Source organism: Rattus rattus, chromosome 13 (assembly GCF_011064425.1).
Source record: "Rattus rattus isolate New Zealand chromosome 13, Rrattus_CSIRO_v1, whole genome shotgun sequence".
Lineage (NCBI taxonomy): Eukaryota > Metazoa > Chordata > Mammalia > Rodentia > Muridae > Rattus > Rattus rattus.
Window position 1 is genome coordinate 65,559,953 of NC_046166.1, and position 22,958 is coordinate 65,582,910.

Genomic DNA, 22,958 nt, shown 5'->3' on the forward strand with positions numbered 1-22,958 from the left:
GTAAAAACGATTTAAAATGGGAACACAGCGTCACACACCGACAGAGCAGAAAGCACTGGGAATGGGCTCACATACTTCCACGATACCCTGTGGCTACATTCTCCTTTTCTTCTACCGATTCTTCCACATTGCGATCCTCTCCCAGACTCAGATTACAGCTGTGTGCTTCACCTTCAGGAGAGGCTGATGCGGGAGGAGTGGTGCCTTCTTTGGGGGAGCCTTTTCCATCACCTGGGTCTCTTGTTTCTGTACTACTTCCTCTCAAGGGTGTGATGTGGTGAGCAGGGCTGTACAGGATATCGGGGTGGCTGCTTCCTTCTGGACCTATGTCTTCCCTCGGCTGAGGGCCAGGGTGCCTGCACTGCCCTGGGCTGTCATCAGCAGAGGTCCCCAACAAAGGCAAGCAAGTAGAAGCTGTATTTACGTCCTCCTTATCGGGTTTCTCAAGACTACACGTACTTTTTGAAATTAAGTCACTAATGCTGGTGGATCTGTGTTTTTCACCAATGCAGGTAAAATCACACATTTCTAGCATGTTTTTTCGCTCCCACTTTGAGAGACCTTTGCAGCGGAACAGAGAAGGGCTTGCTAGTAGCTGAGCCTCGGGAAGTCTCCCTGAATTCCTCTCCTTGAGATTGTCAGGGGAAAAATAGTCCTCATACGAAGAGGCCTCAACATCAGGAGTCCCTGGGGTGGGTCTGGTTGTGGACTGTGGGCTACAGTCGGACTTGAATAATTGTACTGCCGGAGTAGACTTTCTCTTGTACCTCTTCTTCAGTTTTCCTTTTGAAGGTGAAGCCAAGTCCGCTGTCCTTTTTCTCTTTGCTGGAGAACTCTTTGGTCCCAAATGTACTACACGCTCTTCTATGACAGACTTGGTAGGAGACAGACAGTGCTTCTCATCAGCCATCCCCTGAGAAACATCTGCAGCTTGCTTTCTCCTGGAATCAGTTACCTCACTTGTAGCCTCTTTCTGCTGGTTGACACCCCCCTTTGAAGGAGTGTCTGCAGCTTTCTGAGGACTTGGCTGCCTGAGGTGGTTGGATGATGCTGAACCATAAAAACTGCTTGCCCTCAACACAGGTGAGGAAGGGCATGTCATCCTGGCCATCTCATTAGAAGATCTTCCCAGTTTCCTTTCTTGATCTCCACAGGGACCATCAAAAGATAAGTGAGAACCACTGGCAAAGGATTCATCTGGAGAGATCAATAAAGAGTCATCTTTAAAATGTGCAACTGACTATAAGTACCTTGTTTTCTTTTAAAGACAGGGTCTCACTGTGCAACCCTAGCTGGCTTGGAACTCAAGAGATCTGCTTGTCCCTGCTCCTGAATGCTAGCTTGGTTTAAAGGTATGTGCCACCATGCTTGGCTAGGCTTTGGGCTTCTATAAACAATTCCCCTGATAAGTAGAACTCAGCTCCTGTCCCTGTTCTTCTGGCAAGTCCTCACGTTTTATTTATATTTCAAATGAAACATGTAGGGCTCTCAATATTCTGACCTCTCACGACGACTGTACTTTTCTCAGTGTAAAGCCACACTGTCCACCACCTCCAGTCTCCAGGCTCCTCACCCCAGCCCCAGCTTTCTGACACATTTTTGCTGTGGGCAAACATAACTCATCCTTCAAAGCTACCTGAATGTCAGCGTCACCTGTGAATCCCCTGATCCTGTCAGGTCATGCTGCTAGCCCCTCTCAGGACACAGCGATATTCGTCATACATAGCCTAAGGTTTCTGTCCTCTTGTTATGCTGAGGTACTGGACGGCAGTCAGCACTTCCTGCTCATTTGGAACCTGTGTCACCACTCAGACCAGGTTCTCCGCTGGTATAGTGCTGCCTGGCTGAGAGCTTCCTCTTTAGAGAAAGGACACAATCTGGAGGCAATGCTGGGATCCTAACTGTCTGCCTCTGAAGACGAGGCACCAGCGATCAGCTTTAAGAGAAAAGAGAGGGGTTGGGGATTTAGCTCAGTGGTAGAGCGCTTGCCCTAGCAAGTACAAGGCCCTGGGTTGGTCCCCAGCTCCAAAAAAAAAAAAAAAAAAAAAAAAAAAAAAAAAAAAAAAAAAAAGAGAGGCAGCAGAGATACCGTCCTGGAAGCTGCGCTCTGGACGGGAGGGGCCGCAGTCAGCCTGACACTGGGGCTGTGGGACCTGCTTCAAAGGCAGCAGCTGGTGATACTGAGATCTACTCTTAGGACCTGAGTGCATCAATCACTCCTCAATAAGTCACGACACAGTGTGGCACATCATTAAGAGCATAAATTCTTAGACTACTCAAGTCAGAAGCCTGGGTGTATCACTCCCAACCTCAGGATCTTGCGTAATCCACCTGACCTCCCGTGTCCTGGTTTTCTCTTCAGTGAAATGGGAGTGGGGATGCAGCCGATCTGTGGAGACTTGAGGCGGGTATGTGATACAGTGAGGCAGAACAGTGCAGGGAAAAGGAAGCCAGCACTGTTATCGCCATTGGCTTCCAAACTATGAGAGACGAATTTGAGCAATGAGGAGACAAATGGGTGCACAGTCCCAGAACTTCAGGACAGACTGCCAGAATATACCACACAGACAGAAGAACGCCTAGCTCAAGCTCATGTGGCGTTTGAAGCCCGTTTGAACCCAGTTGTTAGGGGCTCCAGAGACTTCATTTAGGCCGTCCCATGGACTAACGTGAGGAAAGTGTGAGGAACTCAACACCTGAGAGCTATATAATCCTGAAAAAAGGTCAAGGGCTCCCATACTATTTGACACAGACTGGTTTCAACAATATACTTCATGGGCTAATTACACATGAAATAATTCCGAAGCTTTAGTGGTAGCTATTCTTAGATATACACTTATACTGCATTTAAATCATTATACAGTCACAAGGATTTCCACAACAAAACAAACAAATCCCCAGGGAGGAACTAATAGACTTGAAGGGGGAGGTCCATGAGACCATAACACCAAATCTCAAGGAGAAACCTGAGTTATCTTAACTCAGCTACTTGAGTGTTTAGAGCTAAGCACACGAAATCTGGGCACAGTGGTACACTTCTGTAATCTCAGCACTTGAGGAGACAAGAACATGGCTTTAGTTGGAGGCTAGCTGGGTCTCTACGCTCAGTGCCATGCTAGCCAGAGCCCCACGGTGCGAAGACACACACGCGCACACACACACAAACTTTTCAAATCATAAGTTTGTCACAAAAACAAAATACTTATTACAATTTTACCTGAACTCGAAGGTTGGTGAGACACGTTCAAGGGTGTTTTGAGCAGACTGACACACGGATTCTGCTGAGACTGCTCCAACATCTGGGAGGCTGATAACATAATGAATGATATGTCATTAACACTGAGCGGCAGAATTGCCTACTGGACAGGGACAATAGCACGTCTGCCCACTCTGCTCCTGACCCCACATACACAGGAAATGACTCTGACCTTTATTCTAAGCTTAACAACACGAGGATAAACGGCGCAGCAAGTGTATTGCAGATGCGAGACTGACAGGAATGAAACCCTACCCATCAGTGCCCCCAAAGCATTAACTCAGAGTCATATGAGATGGAAATTTCAAAATCCAACTTGTATGAAGCTTAAACCAAATTAAGTGAATATTTTCCAAAGTTCCTAATATTTACCTCCAAGTAGAGCCCAGTGCTGACACAGACATGAGGCAATGTCTGTCACAAGGTGGGGGAAGGATATTACTGGTTAAGAAAGTATACACAATAACGAGTTGTCTCCAACAGCATTGCAGTTAAGAAACCACAGTTTTAAAGAAAATATCTAGAACACCAACAACTTAATAAATGAGGCTCTAGGTGCTATCTTCAAAAGCTGTCCATACAAGAGACAAAAACATATTCAAAACATGTTTAAATCTATTTTTAACTCCGTGTACACACGTGTTTCTGTGTATGGGTATGTGACATGCGTGTAGAAGAGGTACTGGGATCCCTTCGAGCCACCCAACGTCTTCTGGGAGCTGCTCTTGGGTCCTCTGGACTACAGTACTTATGCAGTGTCTAGAAGTCATTTTTAAAGGAGACTCTGGGGATGTTTCTCTGAGAAAACTTGATAAAATGACTATAAAGCAGGGGCATTTATATAAAGAAGGTGTGGGTGGAAAGAAGTCCTCAGTCTGAGGTTACTCATCTGTTTTGATGCTGGGATCAGAATCCAGGGCTGTGTGCACACTAGGCAAGAACTACATAGCCTTAGTCCTTTTACATTTACTTTTGAAACAGTTTGGTTTTTTTTTTTTTTTTTTGGGGGGGGGGCTCATTTTAATAAATAAATTCAGGCTGTCCTTACAAGATGTTCTTGAGCTCCTGTTCCTCCTGATTCCATTGTTTCAACATAGGATTATAGGCATGCACCGCCACAGCTGGCTTTCAGCTGCGGGGTTTACGATCTGGGACTCAGTTTACACACGTCGAATCAATTTGGATGTGCACACGAGACAGAGCTACCTGCTTTAGCTGCCATTCTCTGCTTGCTCTGAACAAAACTCTGATGGCCTCTCAGTAAAAGCTAGAGTCCATCTCAGTCTGATTTGTTACGACGGCTGTTACCAGGGCCTGAGATACATAGGAGTCGAGTGTAGTCTGTGACAGGAGCAAGTGAAGGAAAAGGCTTCATAAAGACGTACACGGTGTGCTGGGCACGGTAGTGCATGCGCATCACTTGGGGGCTGGAGGCAGTAGGCCACCCTGTCTACAAAGCAAGGTGTGCAGCACGTGGGAGACAGAGGCAGCTGGATCTGAGTTAGAGACCACCCTGCCTACACAGAGAAATCCTGTCTCAGAAACAACAAACAAAACAGAATATCCTCATGATCTAAATTAAGTAAGAAAATAAGCTACAACCGCACATGGAACGCACGCCTGTATCATTCCAACTGTGCATGCATCAGCAGAGGAGTGTAAGTGCTGGGGAGGAAAGGCTTGTTGACTCACTACACTGCTCATCGTTTTATTAAAATGTGCTTATTACTACCTGAGTAATCAAAACACTCTTCTTTTAAAAGACACTTGATTAGCTTAACTTTTTATCATTTCATTTATGTGTATATGCATGTCTAAATTACACACGTGTGCAGGGTCCCACACAAGCCTGAAGAGGGCACTGGTTCCCATGGAGCTGGAGTAATACAGAGAGTTATGAGTTACCCAGTGTGGGTGCTGAGAACTACACTCCGGTCCTCTGGAAAGGCTCCAAGTGCTCTTAGCTTCTGAGCCATTTTTCCAGCTCCTTAATTTTTTTTTTTTGAAAAAGAAAAGACAGTTAGGAGACTGGAAATGATGAAGGAGCTGCAAGAGAGGAATGGAGAACACTCATGTCTTCCACATGGGTCCCACTCTTAACAAAGCACATTTCTTCTGGAAGAAAATACTAGAAAGGTCTCCACTGGAACTAAGTACTACAATCAGGAAGCACTCAAAAGGTCTAGGTAAGGAGACTGGGGTGCAGCATGATCTCTTGACCCAAGCACTGTGGGGGAAAAAAAATAGCATCTAGGGTAGAGATCAAAACTGACATTTCCTGTGTCATTTGTCAGCATACATCATTTTCATTTTACAATGAAACCACTTACAGGTAGGGGAAAGGTTTTCCCTCTTCTCCTTCATCTCTTGTAGTCTCTTCTTCATCATGTTTACTGGGGAGCTGTATACCAGTGACTGAGGGGACTCAAACAGGAGGACAGGGACGTCGTCATCTGAAAACAAACCTCCATAGTAAGTTCAAGATGACGACGACGACGACGACGACGTCGTCACACTCTACCAGCAGTTCCTTTAACGGCCACCCCACCCCCACTGCATTCATGCCCCCTTCAGTGCCAGTCTCTCTTCCCACAGACAGTATTCTTCCCACCAGGACAGCTAGCTGCCAGGTGAGCCTTGCTGAGCTCTCAGTACAAGGCATGAAGTCGTCACCAAGCTGTATCCAGGCCTTGTATGGTGATAGGTGTCAGCCCTCATTTACAGAGGTAGTCACTGAGAAACAGGTGAGTTGATACCATGAACAGCATCATACAATTAGCAAGAAGCCAGAAAGGCAGTGTGGGTTGGCTCCTAAAACTTGTTTTATATCCAGGTTAGAACATGGTCCTCCTGAACACTACTCATCCCCCACACACACACGCACACACGCACACACACACGCACACACACACACAGACACACACACACACATACACACAGACACACACGCACACACACAGACACACACACAGACACACACACAGACAGACACAGACACACATACACACACCCACACACATCTGAATTTAAGAGGAAGTGAGCCCAAGGTGTTTCCTACAGCATTAAAAGCACACCAAGCCCATGATTTGCCTGCTTTAGATATGAAGCAAGAGCTGTGTAGCTGGCATCTGCTGCTCTGTGGGTTCTTCTTTCTTCCACCTTTCAACCCCTAACATAGAGAAGAGAGGGATGGGGCAGTGTTCTCTTTAGACTACTTCTTGCTCATTAGGGGCGCTGAGTTCCTTGGGGCAAATCTGATCTTTTCAGTCCAGGCTATCTTGTTTCTTTTTGCGCACAGCTATTTTACAGACAGTGAGCAATCAGTAACCAACCACCCGGCCCGCCCTGCTCTAGGAGCAGCATTTATCTAGGCTCTCGGAAGTCCCCAGTCCAAACATCACACCATGAAGAAACTATCCTGAAGCTGGAAAATCACACCCGTTAGAGCCTGAGGAAAGTCAGTCAGCTGCTGTGGATAATCAGAAACAGCCCCATATCCCACACCTGGGATTAACACAAAATCATATCCCTGTAATATTTCTGTGATTTTCAAAGAGACCAAAATGTCGAAATTGTCATTATAGACCAGGTATTAGTTAAAAAGACAGAATTAAGAAATGAGATTGCTTTTCTCCTGTAGCCCTCCCAGATAAGAACCCCACTGACTTGATGAATGACGAGGATTCGACTGCCCTCCCAGGGGCTCTACTGTTCCCACTCAGTCTAAGTGGGCAGGTACCCGCTGTGGTCTCCCTCCTTCCCTAAGCTACTGCAGCCTCTGTACCTACCTACAGCTGCCAGGCACGTGGGATGCGACTTACCTAGAGCTGCCTTTTGCCTTTGTAGCTCTTCAGCCATTTTCTCGAATTTCTTTTGAAGTCTTTTGTCATTTTCTGGTGTTTTAGGAATAAAATCTTTGGGCTGCATACACTTGTGCTAGGTAAAAAGGTTATGAACGTTACAAACATTAGCATGTACTGTTTCCTTTATTGCTTATTTTAAAAGATTGACTTGTTATGTGGATAAATGTTGACCTGAATTTATGCATGTATATCACATGCATGCCTGGTGCCCACAGGGGCCAAGAGAAGGCGTCAGATTCCCCAGAAACTAGAGTTCAGTACAGTTAGGAGGCACCATGTAGGTGCTGGGAAGAGAACTCAGCGAGGTCTTGTGCAAGAGAAGTGCTCCTGGCTGCAGAGCCACCTCTCCAGTTCCTAGGATAGCTGATAGTTTTTAAAACAAGAGAGAGCCATTTCCATACAGTTTTGGTAACTTTAACGATATCAAATATTAAAAGAACTTAAGGAGTTGTTTATTATACTGTATGTTACTTGGCAACTTTTATTTCTGAGGCGTTATTTTAAAAGCAGTACAGAACTGAAGAGATTAGGAATAAGGCTGTACACTGTGTATGTTTACTGTGTGCTGAGATGTTTCAGCACCCGAGAGGGTTCTCAGAAGTAGCCTTGGTTCTCTGCTCTCCTCACACCAGCTTCCCTCCAACAGAACAGCAGCACAAATGGCGTTATCCCAGTTACTAAAGAGAGGAATCCTCGTTTCCTTGTCTACACTGCTGCTGCTGCAGCTGTTTCTGGCCCTCACAGCAGCCTCAGGCCTGTTTTGCTCTTGACTTGCTAGGTGAGGTAGGTACCTGGTCATTATCACGTTCTTGTGTCAGGCACTGGGCCTCAGCATACAGAGCTTGCACAAAGGAAGGAGTGAAGGGAACAGCTTTAGCAGATACCTGGCTTCTACCAGTACGAGTTGGGCGCTTACGTTCAGCAGGCTGCTGCAGTGTGAGAGGTCAACAGTGCTGCCTTTGGACAGTGGGACAGTCTGTGCCGCTTGCCCATATTGTTCCATTAGGAGGATTAGCAGTTTGCCTGGAGTACTTTTCTTACGAGGCGCAGTTCATAGGAATGTGGGAAGCAGAGGTCCCACTCTGTGACCTTAATGCTGGGCCTCTTTCTACCACTTCACAAACAGTGGCAGTCACAACAGACTCAGTTGCTTTAAAATAAAAAACGGATTCCCAGAATCTCAAAACAGCAATGGTTCCAAATCCATACAGCGCCTTGGAATGGAAACTTAGATCACACTGACAGAAGCAGGACAGCAGCCTCAAGCAGAAAGACCTAGTACTGTGGCACGGGTTAGAGAGGACTGTGGGCATCTGCGCAGAGCCACCGCAGAGCTGGGAGGCGGCTGGTGAGTGGATTGAGGAGAGCATGATCCAGACAGAGGGGACAAATAGTACGAGTGTTTAAACTCTCTGAGCAGAACGCCATGGCCAGCCCTGGGCGACAGGAGACGGAGACAACAGAAATTGCCCTCCAAGCACCTAAAAGAATGATTCTTGAGTAGTGCTTATGGAAACTGCTTGTGGAAAAGGAAGGCATGTAGAAGTGGTTACATGTAAGATGCGGGCAGTCACTATCTGTGCGTCAGACTAGACAAAGAGTAAAGATAATACAATGGCGCTGGACAAGACAGAGGTGACCTTGCACACTACAGATGGGGTCCAAGGTTAAGGTTACTTGCACAGTGAGCCAACGATCCACTCTTACGTTTGTGAGCACAGGTAGTGAATGCACAGCTCACACTAACACCTTTCATATAACCTGACTGTGAGTCCATTCAGGAAAGGCCTGCCACAATGTGCAACACAAAAGTAACTTGGTCAAAACCGCACTATTATGTGGCAAAGAAAAGGCGGCCAAGTGAACGCCTCGCTCAGCACAGCGACACTGTGTGCTGACATCAGTGAGCTGGGTGGGCTCTTACCCGCATCACTATCAAGCTGGTGTGTCAGAGGGAAGAAACACCAGTGATGCCTGCTGTGCCTGCGCTTACTAAGCATGTTAAATGGAAGCAGCATGTACTATTGACGTGTTTCCCACGTCTTTGACTTCAGCACGGCACAGTCAGGAAGTGCCCGGAATCAGACGGGGAGTTCTGGAGAGGCCTAGGGGAGTTGTGTCTTCACCGCTCCGGCACAGTAAACATGATGGATCTAAAATCAGAGGCACGGGAGGCCACGTATACACTTCTCGTCCACTGGATTCAGTCTTGAATAAGTCATTAAATCTAACAGTAGTTCTTGTGTAAGCACAGAGTGCTTTGACACTTCACGGTCACTACACTTAGAGAAATATCAGGGTGCTGGAGAGGTGGCTCCACAGTTGGGAGCACTGACTGCTCTCGAGAAAGACGTGGGTTCAATTCTCAGTACCCAGTTGGCGGCCTACAACCACGTGCAACTCTAGCCCCAGGAGATCCAATGCCCTCTTCGGGCCTCCATGAGCACCAGGCGTGCATGTGGTGCATGGATACAGACGTAGGCAAAGCACACGAACACGAACAATAAAAATGCAGTGAAAAAGAAAAGAGGCAACAAAGCAGCTACGGCTGCCTAGCGTTGGGCACATTTTAATTTCTCAAGGTTAACTACAATCCCTTCCATGTCCTATAGATCACATCAAAGAATTCATAAACTAAAGAAAAACAAAAAGCAAAACAAAACCAAAAAACCAAAGCCCCTCTTGAGTGAACGAGAAATCCTATGTGAGAATGTCAATGAACTCAACGGCATGCTTAAGATACTCTGAACGCATTTGTGAAAGTCGAGTTTCTAGGAATAAAGATACTAGGGTCTGTACACTCATAACCATCCTGTCCTCAAAGGAATTACATACTTACTTTTCTCCTAATTAGGTTTGGTAAATGTTCATCGGTATTCACTGCAGGGAACAAAGATTCATCGACACGTGCTCCAGCCATCCTGCATCTGTAGAACCACATCAAGGCAGCCCAGTGAGTAACTGTCTTTGCTACACACACACACACAACGGGCAGCAGGTTCAAAGTTAGCATACTTTTATAATGATACACACATACATAGATACTTTCTAAATATGTCACTATACATTAGACCTTCCAAAGCCGTCTTTCCATAGTCTTCCCTGCCCAATGCAAAGGCAGAAGGGAGTCAGGTATATTAGTACATGCCTGTAATACAAGCACTTGGGGAATGAGGAAGTGGATGCATTTCAAAAATCTACCCGCTGATTGAGAGTGTGTTAGGATGCTCATACAGTAAGTGTGAAACACTGAGTTCAATCCCAAGAATTGCCGAAACAAAATCAGCACTCCCCACACACCTCCATTCCCTACCCTGGAGATGCAGGAACCACCCAGCTAGAGAGAGATGGGCAGACTTCTGAGCCAACCAGGGGTTAGAATATACACCCAGGCTGATGGGCTCAGAATCAACGGGCTGTGGAGGCAGTGGCTGATGTGTCACACATTAGAGCAAGCCTGAAGGTGAGATTACCCATGCGCACCCTGCAAGTAATTCTCCAGGAAGGAAGCTCCCTCCAAACTCCACGGTGACCAAGAACATGGAAAATTTCTGCCCAGCTCAGAATGAAGTCATCACTGGCCTGATCTAAAACTAAGAGGACATCATGGAAGCACACAGTACAGAGGCAGCCAGTGCCCAGGTAAGGAGAGTGTGCCTAGAAACAAGGCAAACGACTGCATAGGCGTGGTTGCACCAGAACTCACGCTCAACTTTGGCTAATGCCGTGGGAAGTGTCACCATCCAGCACATGGAACAATGACAAGGGAATTTCCCTACAGCACCATTCCATCCAGAGGGCTGGGAAAACACAAGGAAGGTGTGACACCTACTGGCAAAAGGGCAGAACCTCAATCCCAAAGGTAATGGTTTGGTTTGGTTTTAAACTCCCTGGGACACTGCATACTCAGAAATGCGGTTTCAAAGTTATAGTTCAAATGCGGTTTGAACTATAACAACAAGCTGCACCTCTCTCGTCAGCTGTCTGCTGCTTCCTGAGACACCACAGGGAGGGGAGGGACTCAAACCCTTCCCTCCAGGGAAGAAATATTGACAGATATGATAACAAATCTAACAGTATCTTCACTGTCTTTGTTTTTCAATTTTCATAAATATCTTTTAAAATTTATTTTTATTTTATCTTATGGGTATGAACGAGTGTTTTGTCTGCATGTTTTCTGTGCTTCATTTGTTTGTCTTGTATCCACAGAGACGAGAAGAGGCCTTGAGACAGCTGTGAGCTGCCTTGTGGGTACTGGGAATTGAGCCCAGGTCCCCTCCAAGAACAGCCAGTGCTCTGAGCCATCTCTCCATCCTGCATAAATATGTTGTCATGGTCTTGCTTTGATTTGATATTGCTGGACTCTAATTATTCTCTCCTCTCATTCCTCCCACATTTCCTCTCTTCTGCATGCCCTCCTCCCACTAACTGATCCACCCTCTGTATCTGTAGCCATCCATCCTGTAGATCCTGACAGTGTCCAGGCTCCTCCTTTCCCTCTAACCTCACTCATTACTTCACCCAGTCGATCTAGCTCATCCCTGTCCTTGCTTGGCCTATGTTCCTTCCCTACCTCAGTGTCACTATACCTACCAGCCTATCTCAGCTTCATTACTCCTGAACAGTTACTGAAGTTACAGGGATGACTTGACTAATATTACAATGTTTGTGGCAAGCCTCTACAGCGGTTGTGGCTGCGTCTATCTATCTATAGATAGTTCACAGCACTCACAATCCACAGGAAGGACTGACACCTCCACCTTCCAAAACCAGTCCCACTCAAGCATTCAAGTGTTTCAAGTGAAAGAACACAAACAATAAATCCAGGCTTGGTGTTTCACACTTTTAATCCCAGCACTCAGCAGCCAGAGATAGCGTGAGTTCACAGTCAGCCTGGTCTATCTAGCAAGTTCCAGGTAGCCAGTTACATGATGAGACCCTGTCTCAAAAGAGGAATAGAGAAGTCTTGGAGTTTTAAACAGAGCAATAAGAGAAGAAAATAAAAAGAATACAACTAGGAGAGGAAGAAGTCAGTGTTCTTATTTTTAGAAGATACAATCTATTAAGGGGCCATAAAGCCTCCATCATAAATGCCCTGATAAACATTGTTAAGCAAAGTGACGGATACAAAATCAACATAAAAACCAAATAAGTAACTTTTCTAATACCACCAACACACTGAGAAAGATCAGGAGACAATCCCAGTTAGGAGAAAACATCACACGCAGTTCTAGTTTGCTATGCTCTAGGTGAAGATCGTGTGAAAAAGGGTGTCACACACAGGTCACCCAAAGAATAGGTTTCAGGGGCAAGAGAGTAGCCAAGGACCACTGAAGGTTCACAGTAACAGTGTGGGCAAAGCAGGGCCAGAGACTTAATTAACTAAGCAGTGTTTAGAGAATACAACAGGTTTTGACATCTGGGTTAAATGACAGAGCAACTGCACAATTTTCTCTTAGTCCCCTAAATCCCAATAAAATAACAGTAAAAGAAAACAAATGGGACATAAACCAATGAAAACAAGGAGTGGCTAAGAGCTGCCCGCAGAACTGGAAAGTAAACAGACAGACAAACAGACAAAAGGAAGCCCAGGCCTAGCAGAGGTGCAGAAGTCAAGGACTCCAGGTCCTCCCCAGCCTGGGGAGTAGAGCACGAGAGAGGAGCAGAGGAACAGGTCTGGACACAGGTACCTAGAAGCACCCACTCTCCTAGCACCAGGGTGGAGTTCTTAGGTCCATGTGAGATAACTGGAAGCTAACACCTTTGGACATAGGGATGGCAGGCTGCACAGAGGGAAGGGAAAAGCTCTATGTGATGGGAACACATTCACGGTGGACTCAAGATCCAACTATCTACTTCCTCTCAGGACTGCAAGCACAAGCCACTGGCTTGTACGGTGGTGTTAAGAAAAAGAACATCTGTGAGCAAAGGATGCATGTATGTTGTCTGTGGGAGCAGGGTACCCTGAGGGGGACTGGTAAAAACAAATTTGTTGTGGCTGGAGAGATAGCTTGGTATCAGTGCACTGATGCTCTGCAGAGGACCTGGATTAGTCACATGGTGACTAATAATGATTACTGATAGTAACCATCTGTAACATAACTATAGTTCAGGAGATCTGATGTACTGTTGTGGCCTCTGTGGGCACTGCATGCACACAGTACACATACATGGAGTCACTCATACATGTAAATAAGAATAAATATATCTTAAAACAAGCACTAGATAGTTCCACAGTAGGTCAAGTCGCAGTGGGGTGGCTGAAAGGGATGACCACCTTTTACCCTGTGATAGTTACTAGGGACTGACAATTCAACCTCTAGGAGACAGGCCTGCAGGTGTGTCTGTAAAGGACTGTCTAGATTAAGGTTAAAATGTCTCTGACAGACTGTTTTGGCTACATTAAAGGAGAAAGTGGAGACCCAGCTTAATTGCGGATGAAACCATTCCCTGAGAGAGGGATCTTGGACTGCATAAAACAGGGAGGAGCAGGCTGAGCACTACTAGTGCATGTGCATTCATTGCTCCCTGCTCTTGACCGTGAATAGAACAGAATCAACTCTCTCATCCCCCTGCTGCGGGTGACATGACTGATATGATGGACTGCCTATAACCTGGAGTTGTGAGTCCAATAAACATTTCCCTAAGTTGCGTGTGTGTGTGTGTGTGTGTGTGTGTGTGTGTGTGTGTGTGTGATATGTCCATTATTTGATCAGACAAAGGAAACAAACAAAAGAGACAACATAACAGGCCTTGCTAAGAAGCAGCTTCAGGCACTATGTAGCTGCTTTATAGAAAACTGTGCAGACCTGGAAAACTACAAAGGCAGAAAGTGGAGGGACAGTTGCTGAGGCTTCAGACATGAGAGCGACAGCTAAAGGACACGGGCTCCAATTCAAGGTACTTTTGTACTTTAAAATTGAGGAGAGGCTGTACAACTCTGAGTATGTTTGGAAGCAGTGAACTGTATACTTTAACTGAGAAAATTACATGGTATGTAAATTAGGAGTTCAGAGAGGCTGCTATGTATCCACTCTTAATTGCTAAATTCAGATGATGGACAAACCCCAAGTGTGGGTGAAGGCAGGGAACAACAGAACACTCACACTGCTAGAGGAACATAAAACCATGCGGCCACCTTGTTTGGGTGATAAACCACGAGAAATGAAAACACAGAAAGGCACAAACACAAATCTCCATAACAACTCCATTCATAGTAACCAAAAATGGACAACTTTGCATTCCCACCCCTGCACCGCTGGCCAGCGCACCGCGGTGTGTCCATGCAATGGATACTACTTGGCTAGACAAGCGAAAGGAAACTATTACTGCATGAAACACAGAGAAGTCCCTAAACTACCAATCAAGTGGAGGAAGCCAAACGGTCCATTCGAGAAGAGTCCATCTGTCTGAACTCCTACAGCAGGGAAATAAGCTTCTGCCTACAGAATCCAGGCTGAGGATGTGTTCAAGGCTGAGGGATGGGAAGAAGGAAGCTCACTGCAAAGGGGCCGGTGGCTCTGGGGCTTATAAAACCCCTATCTTTTGACTTTGGTGGTTATGCGATAACACACCGATCCATAAACTCAAAGGGGACATTTAGAGACAGTGTCTGGCAGCGTACCCCAGGTTGTTTGGAACTAGTTATAGAGCCCAAGCTGGCCTTGAACTCTCAGTGATCCTCCTGTCTCAGCCTCCCAGGTGTTAGTGTTACAGACGCGAGCCATCACACTTGGTTTAGGCCACACTTTTACAAAGCTGCTTTTAAGAGAGGCCCATCACTTAAGCCTACAAAAGCCCAGAGCTTCAGAATGGTCTTACAGGAGAGCTGGGTGCACTGTCACGCTAATGACCCCAACGCTGGGGACACAGAGGCACAAAGGCCACTGAAAGCCAGCCTGAGCCACAGTTAGATGTGAGAGGAGACAAGGTGGGAGATGAAAGGAGGGAAACAAAGAAACAAGAAAGCCCAGCAAGAACAGCAAGAGAAGCAGGAGGGAAACGTGTCTCATGGATCTCTTTTCTAGCCCAGTTACGAGTTTAACAGAGCAGTTCTTACCAGCTTGTTCTACTGAAAAGAAAAAGGAGATGGTTCGGCTCATCTGAACAGCAGAGCAACTGAACCTGGGGAGCCAACAACCATGTGTAGAATATCCCAGTCACCATAAGTGCAAGGTCAGCTCACGTGCACTGTGCACCAGCTCTGGTGCGTAAGCTGCCAGCTTCCTTCCTTCAGCTGTCTAGCACTCAGACTGTCTGCCCATGTTCATCAGCTTACTAGTCATCTTTCGTAGGTATCAGTTTGGGGAAACTATCTATGCTAGATTTATACTAGTTAGAACTAGAGAAGGCGCATGTCGTCCTACTCTAGAACAAGTGTCTCAACAATTCACTGAGCAGAGTGACAGGATGTGAAGGCTCAGATCCGGAATTCAGTTAGTCCCCACATGAAGGGAAACACAGTGCCAGCAACAAAAATCTAGGCATGAACAGGTGAACAGGTAAGAAGCACTGACGAAGTCTCACACTGAGCTAGGCACGGTTATACACGCTTCTCATCTCAGCTCACACTGAGCTAGGCACGGTTATACACGCTTCTCATCTCAGCTCACACTGAGCTAGGCACGGTTATACACGCTTCTCATCTCAGCTCACACTGAGCTAGGCACGGTTATACACGCTTCTCATCTCAGCATGCGGGAGGCAGAGGCAGGTGGATTCGTGAGTTCCAGGCTGACATGATCTATACAGTGAGTTCCAAGTCACCCCAGGTTACAAAGTGAGACATTGTCTCAAAAGCAGAAACCAGGGTTAGAGACAGATCAGTAATTAAGGGTGTATACTATTTTTCCAGAAGACAGTTCAACTCCCAGAATGTATGTCAGGCAGGTCACAACCAGCTTTCTGTCCAACATCAAGGAGATCGAATGCTTCTGGCCTCCTTGAGTAACTCATATGTACATACTCACACAGACACATAATTAACAACGATAAAGCAAATCCCACTAATAACAGAAAGCCTCGCATTTATCCACAGATATGTATGATTAACGAAAAGCACTTCCTATTAGACTTCTACAGATCTTCAGAAATGCGTGACATTAGTGCCCCCTCTAGTGGCCAAAGAGAAAAATGTTTCAAGGCAGCCCTGACAATGGATCCAGTTCTAGCCACCTCAGAGCCCAGGCAGGTGCCACTAGGACCCCTGTCACTTCCCACTTCCACACCTGGGCCAGCCCCGTTCCTCCTTCACCTCCACCAAACTGTTGCCTTTCACCCTCTAAAGCCATCAGTGAGTCTCCAATACAGACTCACACACGCATCAGGTACTGAGGGGTTGAACAGGTAAGGACATACCTGAAAATTCAGTCGGCTAGCACATGATCACAACAGGTATCCCCCCGAGTCACAAGGAAGAACACAGGCAGGAGTGTTTAAAGGGTCTCTTAGCAGAGAAAACACAAGTGTATCTGAGGCACTGAGCACCAGGTTGGATCCAGTAAGGGTCAGAACAAAGCAGACTGCCCCCCCCCCCAGTCTCCATTCTTCCCAGGATGGCTGGCTCCAGAGTCTGAACGGTGGCAAGACACAGACTATGTATGCTCTCAGAACCCTGTTGGAGGCGTTTGTTACTGAACTAGGTGCTAAAGGAGAACATGTAATTACAAGAAGGAAGGGAAGGCACTTGGGGAAATAACATAGTGTCCGCTGCTAAATCACCTGAAATTTGCCAGCCCGACTTTCCTCATCATGCCACATTAGACACCTTTCTTACCTTCTGTAAGCCTAATACCTTTCTTACCTTCTGTAAGCCTAATACTACAGTCCAGCCTCCTCTTCTAACAGGGCGATCAGCATGAAGGAGGTGTGCATACCCTAGGGGTTATGTGGAGACTTTGAGAAGGAAGCCAGACAACCTCTTAAAGCAGTGTACTTACTGATCACTACTTGTCACCAACTGCTTTGAGAGATGAGTGGCCGCTGCAGGTTTCTCATGACACCATCGCCTGCTTGCCAGCCACCTGATCCCTAAGGACTGCTCCTCCACAGACCTAGGGCCTGCCTCTGCAGCAGTCATCAGGCTTCCTTTAACAGGTTGACAACAGCTAATAGATACATTTCAATGCTTTTTGTGCTAGTCTTTTAAAATTTTAACTTTCTTCAGAAAACCTAGGAGACGAGAGCCAGGCTGATCTTTACTCTGTCTTCATTGTTTATTTTTTTTCAGATATAAATTTTTCTGTTCTCTAAAAGGGCATTTTTATCAGAGACTTACAGTCTGAAGCCTTGAGTCCCCACACAATGGGAATCTGGTGATCCTAGATGTCACACACTTGACCACTGACAATGAAAAACAGGTGAGTGACCCTGAGCAGTTAAAGAAGCTGTGTGTGTGTGTGTGTGTGTGTGTGTGTGTGTGTGTGTGTGTGTGTGTGCGCGCGCGCTCTGCGGGTACGCTCATTTCATGGTACACATATGCAAATGGGTTCGGGTAATAAAACTCAGGTCATCCAGCGTGGTATCAAGTATCTGAGCCATCTCAAAGGTTCACAACTTTCTTTATCTTTTATGCCACTTACTAAACCCATCAAACAATGAAAATACCTTTAGCATTTCTGTTATATCCACATATAGATTTTGCTTTTTAACAATATGCATAGACTTTTAGTTAAATGATACTGGAGCAACCTTAACGTATTTGTATATTAAGAAATGGCCCAGTTTTTAAAAATAATCTTTTATAATTTTATTTTTATTACATGTATTTATTTTATGTGTATGAGTATATTGGTTCAACACGTGTGTACAGTACCCACAGAGGTAAGAAGAGGCCATTGACCCCCTGAAACTGGAGCTGCAGATGCTCCGTGTGGGTGCTGGGAACTGAACCTGGGGACTCTGTAAGAACAATATGTGCCTTTAACACTGGGCATGGCTCCAGCCCTTGCCCCACTGCTTAATAAATCTAAAACAAGACTTTATATGGGAGAGGGTATGGCTCAGTTGGTAGTATATTTACCTAGTATGTATAGAGCTCTGGGCTGAAGCCAGTACAGCATAAAGTAGGGCTATGGTGCATGTCTTTAATCCTGAACTCGGGGAGTCAAAACCTGTGCCCCAAGCCATGTCTGGCCACTTAAACCAATTAAAAGAGCCAAATTTTGCCTCTAAAAACATTTCAGGTTAAAAATTTGGAAATGAGTAGGTGGCCCCATCCCCCAACTTGGGGCCTTGCCTCACTCTGGATATGGTCTCCACAGGCTCTCCCTCCCCTTTGTTGGGCATTTCAGCTAATCTCGCCCCAGTTGGGTCCAGGGAATCTCTTGCTTTTCTGGCATCTGGGACTTTCTGGTGGCCATATCCCCCATTGCTACACACCTCTGTTCAATTTCCTGACCCTATGTGTATATCACACCCATCTCCTCCCATACCTGATCCTGCCCTCTCCTTTCCCCTCCCCCTTCTCTCTTCCTCCCAAATCCCTCTCACCCTCTATCTCCTCTGAGTATTTTGTTCTCCCTTCTAAGGAGGACTGAAGCATTCATACTTTGGTCCTCCTTCTTATTGAGCTTCATGTGGTCTGTGAATTGAATTGTGAGTGTTCCAAGCTTCTGGGCAAATATCCACTTATCAGTGAGTACATACCATGTGTGTTCTTTTGTGACTGGGTTATCTCACTCACGATATTTTCTAGTTCCCATTTGCCTGTGGATTTCAAGAAGTCATTGTTTTTAATAGCTGAGTAGTACTCCACTGTGTGAAGGTACCTCATTTTCTGTATTTATGCCTCTGTTGAAGGACATCTGGGTTCTTTCCAGCTTCTGGCTATTACAAATAAGACTGCTATGAACACAGTGGAGCATGTGTCCTTGTTATATGTTGGAGCATCTTTTGGATGTATGCCCAGGAGTGGTATAGCTGGGTCCTCAGGCAGTACTATGTCCAATTTTCTGAGGATCTACCAGACTAATTTCCACAGTGGTTGTACCAGCTTGCAATCCCACCAACCATGGAGGAGTGTTCCTCTTTCTCCACATCCTCAACAACATCTGCTATCACCTGAGTTTTTGATCTTTGCCATTCTGATTGGTGTGAGGTAGAATCTCAGAATTGTTTTGATTTGCATTTCCCTGATGACTAAGGATGTTGAATATTTCTTTAGGTGCTTCTCCACCATTCAAAATTTCTCAGCTGAGAATTCTTTGTTTAGCTCTGTACCCCATTTTTAATAGGGTTATTTGATTCTCTGGAGTCTAACTTCTTGAGTCTTTTGTATATATTGGATATTAGCCCTCTATCAGATGTAGGATTGATAAACATTTTTTCCCAATCTGTTGGTTGCCGTTTGTCCTATTGACAGTGTCCTTTGCCTTATAAAAGCTTTAGCTCCTATCTAAAGGAAATACAGGGACAAAGTGTGGAGCAGAGACTGAAGGAAAGGCCATCCAGAGACACTCCTTACCTGGGGATTCATCCCATATACAGACACAAAACCCAGACACTATTGCTGATGCCAAGAAGTGCATGCTGATAGGAACCTGACATAGCTGTCTCCTGAGAGGCTCTGCCAGAGCCTGACAAATACAGATGCAGATGCTCACAGCCAACCATTGGAGCACGGGGACCCTAATGGAGGAGTTAGGAAAAGGACTGAAGGAGCTGAAGGAGTTTGTTTTCTTGGCATCTGGGACTGGGGTAATGGAATAGGGGGTTTGTGGAGGGGAAACCAGGAAAGAGGGTAACATTTGAAATGTAAATAAATAAAATATCCAATAAAAAACAAAAAGAGGGGGGAAAAAGAAACCATTGTTAAGTGTGGCTATCTATGTCAGTAGATGGCAGAGAGGAGAGAGGCCATGTTCTGACCTGTGAACATCTGAATGATTAGTAGCCTAACATTCCCTGAGAAAAGCCAAGTCTGAGATGCCCACCAATCAGGGACTATGGGCCCCAGGTGGAGTGAAGACTTGCAAGGATGACAAGCCTGAGGAAGCCCATGGCCTGCACCATGCCCGAGCTGAGTCCTGCCCAGTGTCACAATGCACCAGCGGGACATAGCACTCCTGAGACCACTCCTGAGATGGCCCCAGACACTCAGAGACCCTGGATGCCACTGGGGCAAGTAAGTTGTGGAGAAATGGAAGAGAAAGGGAAACAGAAAGGGTGTGGGCACAATGACGAGAGGCAGAACTGGAGACTCAAGGGTAGTAAGGAGCGGCCTGAAGTGAGTAGCCGGTGATGCCACCTGGGGCCATGGTGGGGTCCTAGTCTGTGCTGCCACTGGCCCAGCAGCTGCCAGAATCTATTACCATCAAAAACCAGATAACTATCCTGGGTCTGGGAAGCCACCCTGGAGTATATTCGGTCTGAGGGCTGTGCAGAACTGGCCCCTCATTTTGTAGGAGTTGTAGGTGAACTGGCCCCACCATTGTCTTCCACGTGGTGGCATGGACGAAGGAGGAAATACCCTCCTTCTTCTCAATTTGTCCCTTGACACCTGAGACAGGTGCAAAACCTGGCCCTGGGTTAACTGTAGCACTTAGCAGAGTGGGCCCTGCATCTCGCCTGGGCAGCATAGTAGAGCTGACCCTGCTGTGTGGGGGGTGTGAATGAGAGCCCCAAGGGCATAAATTTGGAAGAGCTGGCCCTGTTACCTGTCTGCAGTGTGGTGACACAGGCAAGGAAAAGATGCCCTTTGCCAAATACGGCAGGCAAGAGAGCTGGTCCCAAGGTCATCAGAGTAGGAAAGCTGGCCCTGCCCCTCACCAACTGCAGCACTCAGGAGAGAAGGCCCTGCAATTCCCCTAGGGGGCACAGCCCTGGATGTAGGGGTTTTGGATGAGCTGGTCCCAAGGACATGGGCATGGGGGAGCCAGCCCGGGCTCTTGTCTGCTGTGTGGTGGTATCAGTGAGAGAGACCCCCCCCCCCTTTTGCTCTTACCCTGGTGGTGGGCAGGAAAGCTGGCCAACAGGGTCAATGAGAACAGGAGCCCTGCCCCTAATCTGGGCAGCACAGAAGACTCAGCCCTGGATGTGGGGGCTGCAGGTGAGCCTGCCCCAAGGACATGAGCATAGGAGAGCATGTTCTGCCTCCTGTCTCCCGGGCAGTGGTGTGGACAAGGAAGAAATATCCTCCCCTCCCATGTCCCTTGCCATCTATGGAAGGTGGGAGAGCCAGCCCTGGGGTCATGAAAGTGGGAAAACTGGCCATGACTCTCACCAGCTGCAACACTCGAGAGCTGTCCCTGGTGTTGTGAGAGTTGCTGGTAGTGCTGGTAAGCTAGCCCTGAGGGCATGAGAGTGGAAGAGCTGGTGGGCTGATCATCCAGGTCTTTGAATTGGCCCACCCCAACATCTACTTCATCAATGAGTGCATGAAGGGACTGGTCCTATTGATCCAAAACTACAGATTTCCATGAGGCAGAGTAACAACAGGATGTCTGAGAGGAGTCCCAGCAAGGGTCCAGTGCTGACAGGGTAGCAGAGGCCAGAGGCCTCAGACCAGACCAAGTCCTTGCAATGAACATTTGCAAACAAAGAAGTACAGAAATGGACTGTCCTGTGGGATACGCTGGAACACGCTGCGACATGCTGGGACACGCTGCGACATGCTACAGCTTCCACAGTGAGGAAGTGGCAAGGGTGGAGGGTGGGTATGAGGGGAAGGGGAGATGAGTGTGATTGGGGTGCATGATATGAAATTCAAAGAACCAATAAACAAAACTAAATGGAAGGGAGACAAATTAACAGTGGGAAGCATACCCACACACCCATCCCTTCTGCATACAAATAATTAAATAGTAGTAAAGATTTTTAAATTTTTATTTATTTATTTATTTATTTATTTATTTATTTATTTATTAGTACCATCCTGCTGGTGCTAAGTGAACTGGAGACTTTCCCAGTGAGGACAGGACCACACACATCTGAGGTCAGAAATAGGATGCGTACTGACAGTTCAGCTGTGTTTTCCCAAATAGAAACTCTCCATTCTTCAGCGCCTTACCCAATTCCATCTCACCCTGACTTCCAGACCCAGACACACTCAAGTTCTTTATTTCTCCTCCATCTGCTTACCAAGGCTCACTGCTAGTATGTAGCTTTAATTAACCCCCAGGCAGATGGCTCCTATATTTTAATTGCCCATCTCTCCCTGAATTTGTCTTCCTACTCAGCTGCCTGTCACCTGCACTGAGCATTGTCTAAGGAAATATCAGAAACTGGATTTGGCCCAGCTCAGTAGAAAGTCCTGACTCTGACGTGTATCATTCCAGTTAACATCCACCCCCACGTCTCTAAAGCCTACCCCATCGCAGCCAATGGTCACACCATCTTTTTGGTTCTGAGTTCAGTTCCCAGCCTAGTTCAGGTAATGAACAGCAGCCTTCCTCAGCAAGCCCATGTATACAGAAAATTATACACATACATACACACACGACTTTAAAATCCTGAACTAGTCAGACATCACTATACTGCTACCATTCTGGTCTGGTCTGAATGCCCAACAGTTCCCCATCACCGTTGGCTTCCACCCTAACCAGTTTCCAGCACAATTCTGTTGTGGTAAATATTAATATCAGTTTGGGGTTTCTACTCCACCTCTGATCATTTAGTTCCCAGATAAAAGACATAACACTTTTATATTTATAATAAGCCTGAACAGCATTAGAGCTGGGCAGATATCTACTCTCTAAGCCATTAGTATCTACTTGCCTACCAGTAATCCCAAGTTATAACTTGGCATGTTCTGCCTAGGCTGCTCTCACTCTGACTGGCTAGCCCACATGGGCAGTTCTCATCTCATGGTGCCTTCCTCTCTCTTCTCTCTGCTCCTCAGG

General features: G+C 46.5%; 1 protein-coding gene across 1 annotated transcript in view; it reads right to left on the bottom strand.

The window, feature by feature from the left end:
- Mcph1 (microcephalin 1) overlaps nucleotides 1–22,958 on the bottom strand; it is an 86,702-nt gene that overhangs the window by 54,991 nt on the left and 8,753 nt on the right. The window contains exons 4-8 of the mRNA XM_032918749.1: nucleotides 9,959–10,046; nucleotides 7,078–7,192; nucleotides 5,587–5,709; nucleotides 3,218–3,307; nucleotides 172–1,197 (exon numbers count right to left, since the gene is read on the bottom strand). Coding sequence (XP_032774640.1) covers nucleotides 172–1,197; nucleotides 3,218–3,307; nucleotides 5,587–5,709; nucleotides 7,078–7,192; nucleotides 9,959–10,046 — 1,442 coding nt within the window. The remainder of the gene's footprint in view (nucleotides 1–171; nucleotides 1,198–3,217; nucleotides 3,308–5,586; nucleotides 5,710–7,077; nucleotides 7,193–9,958; nucleotides 10,047–22,958) is intronic.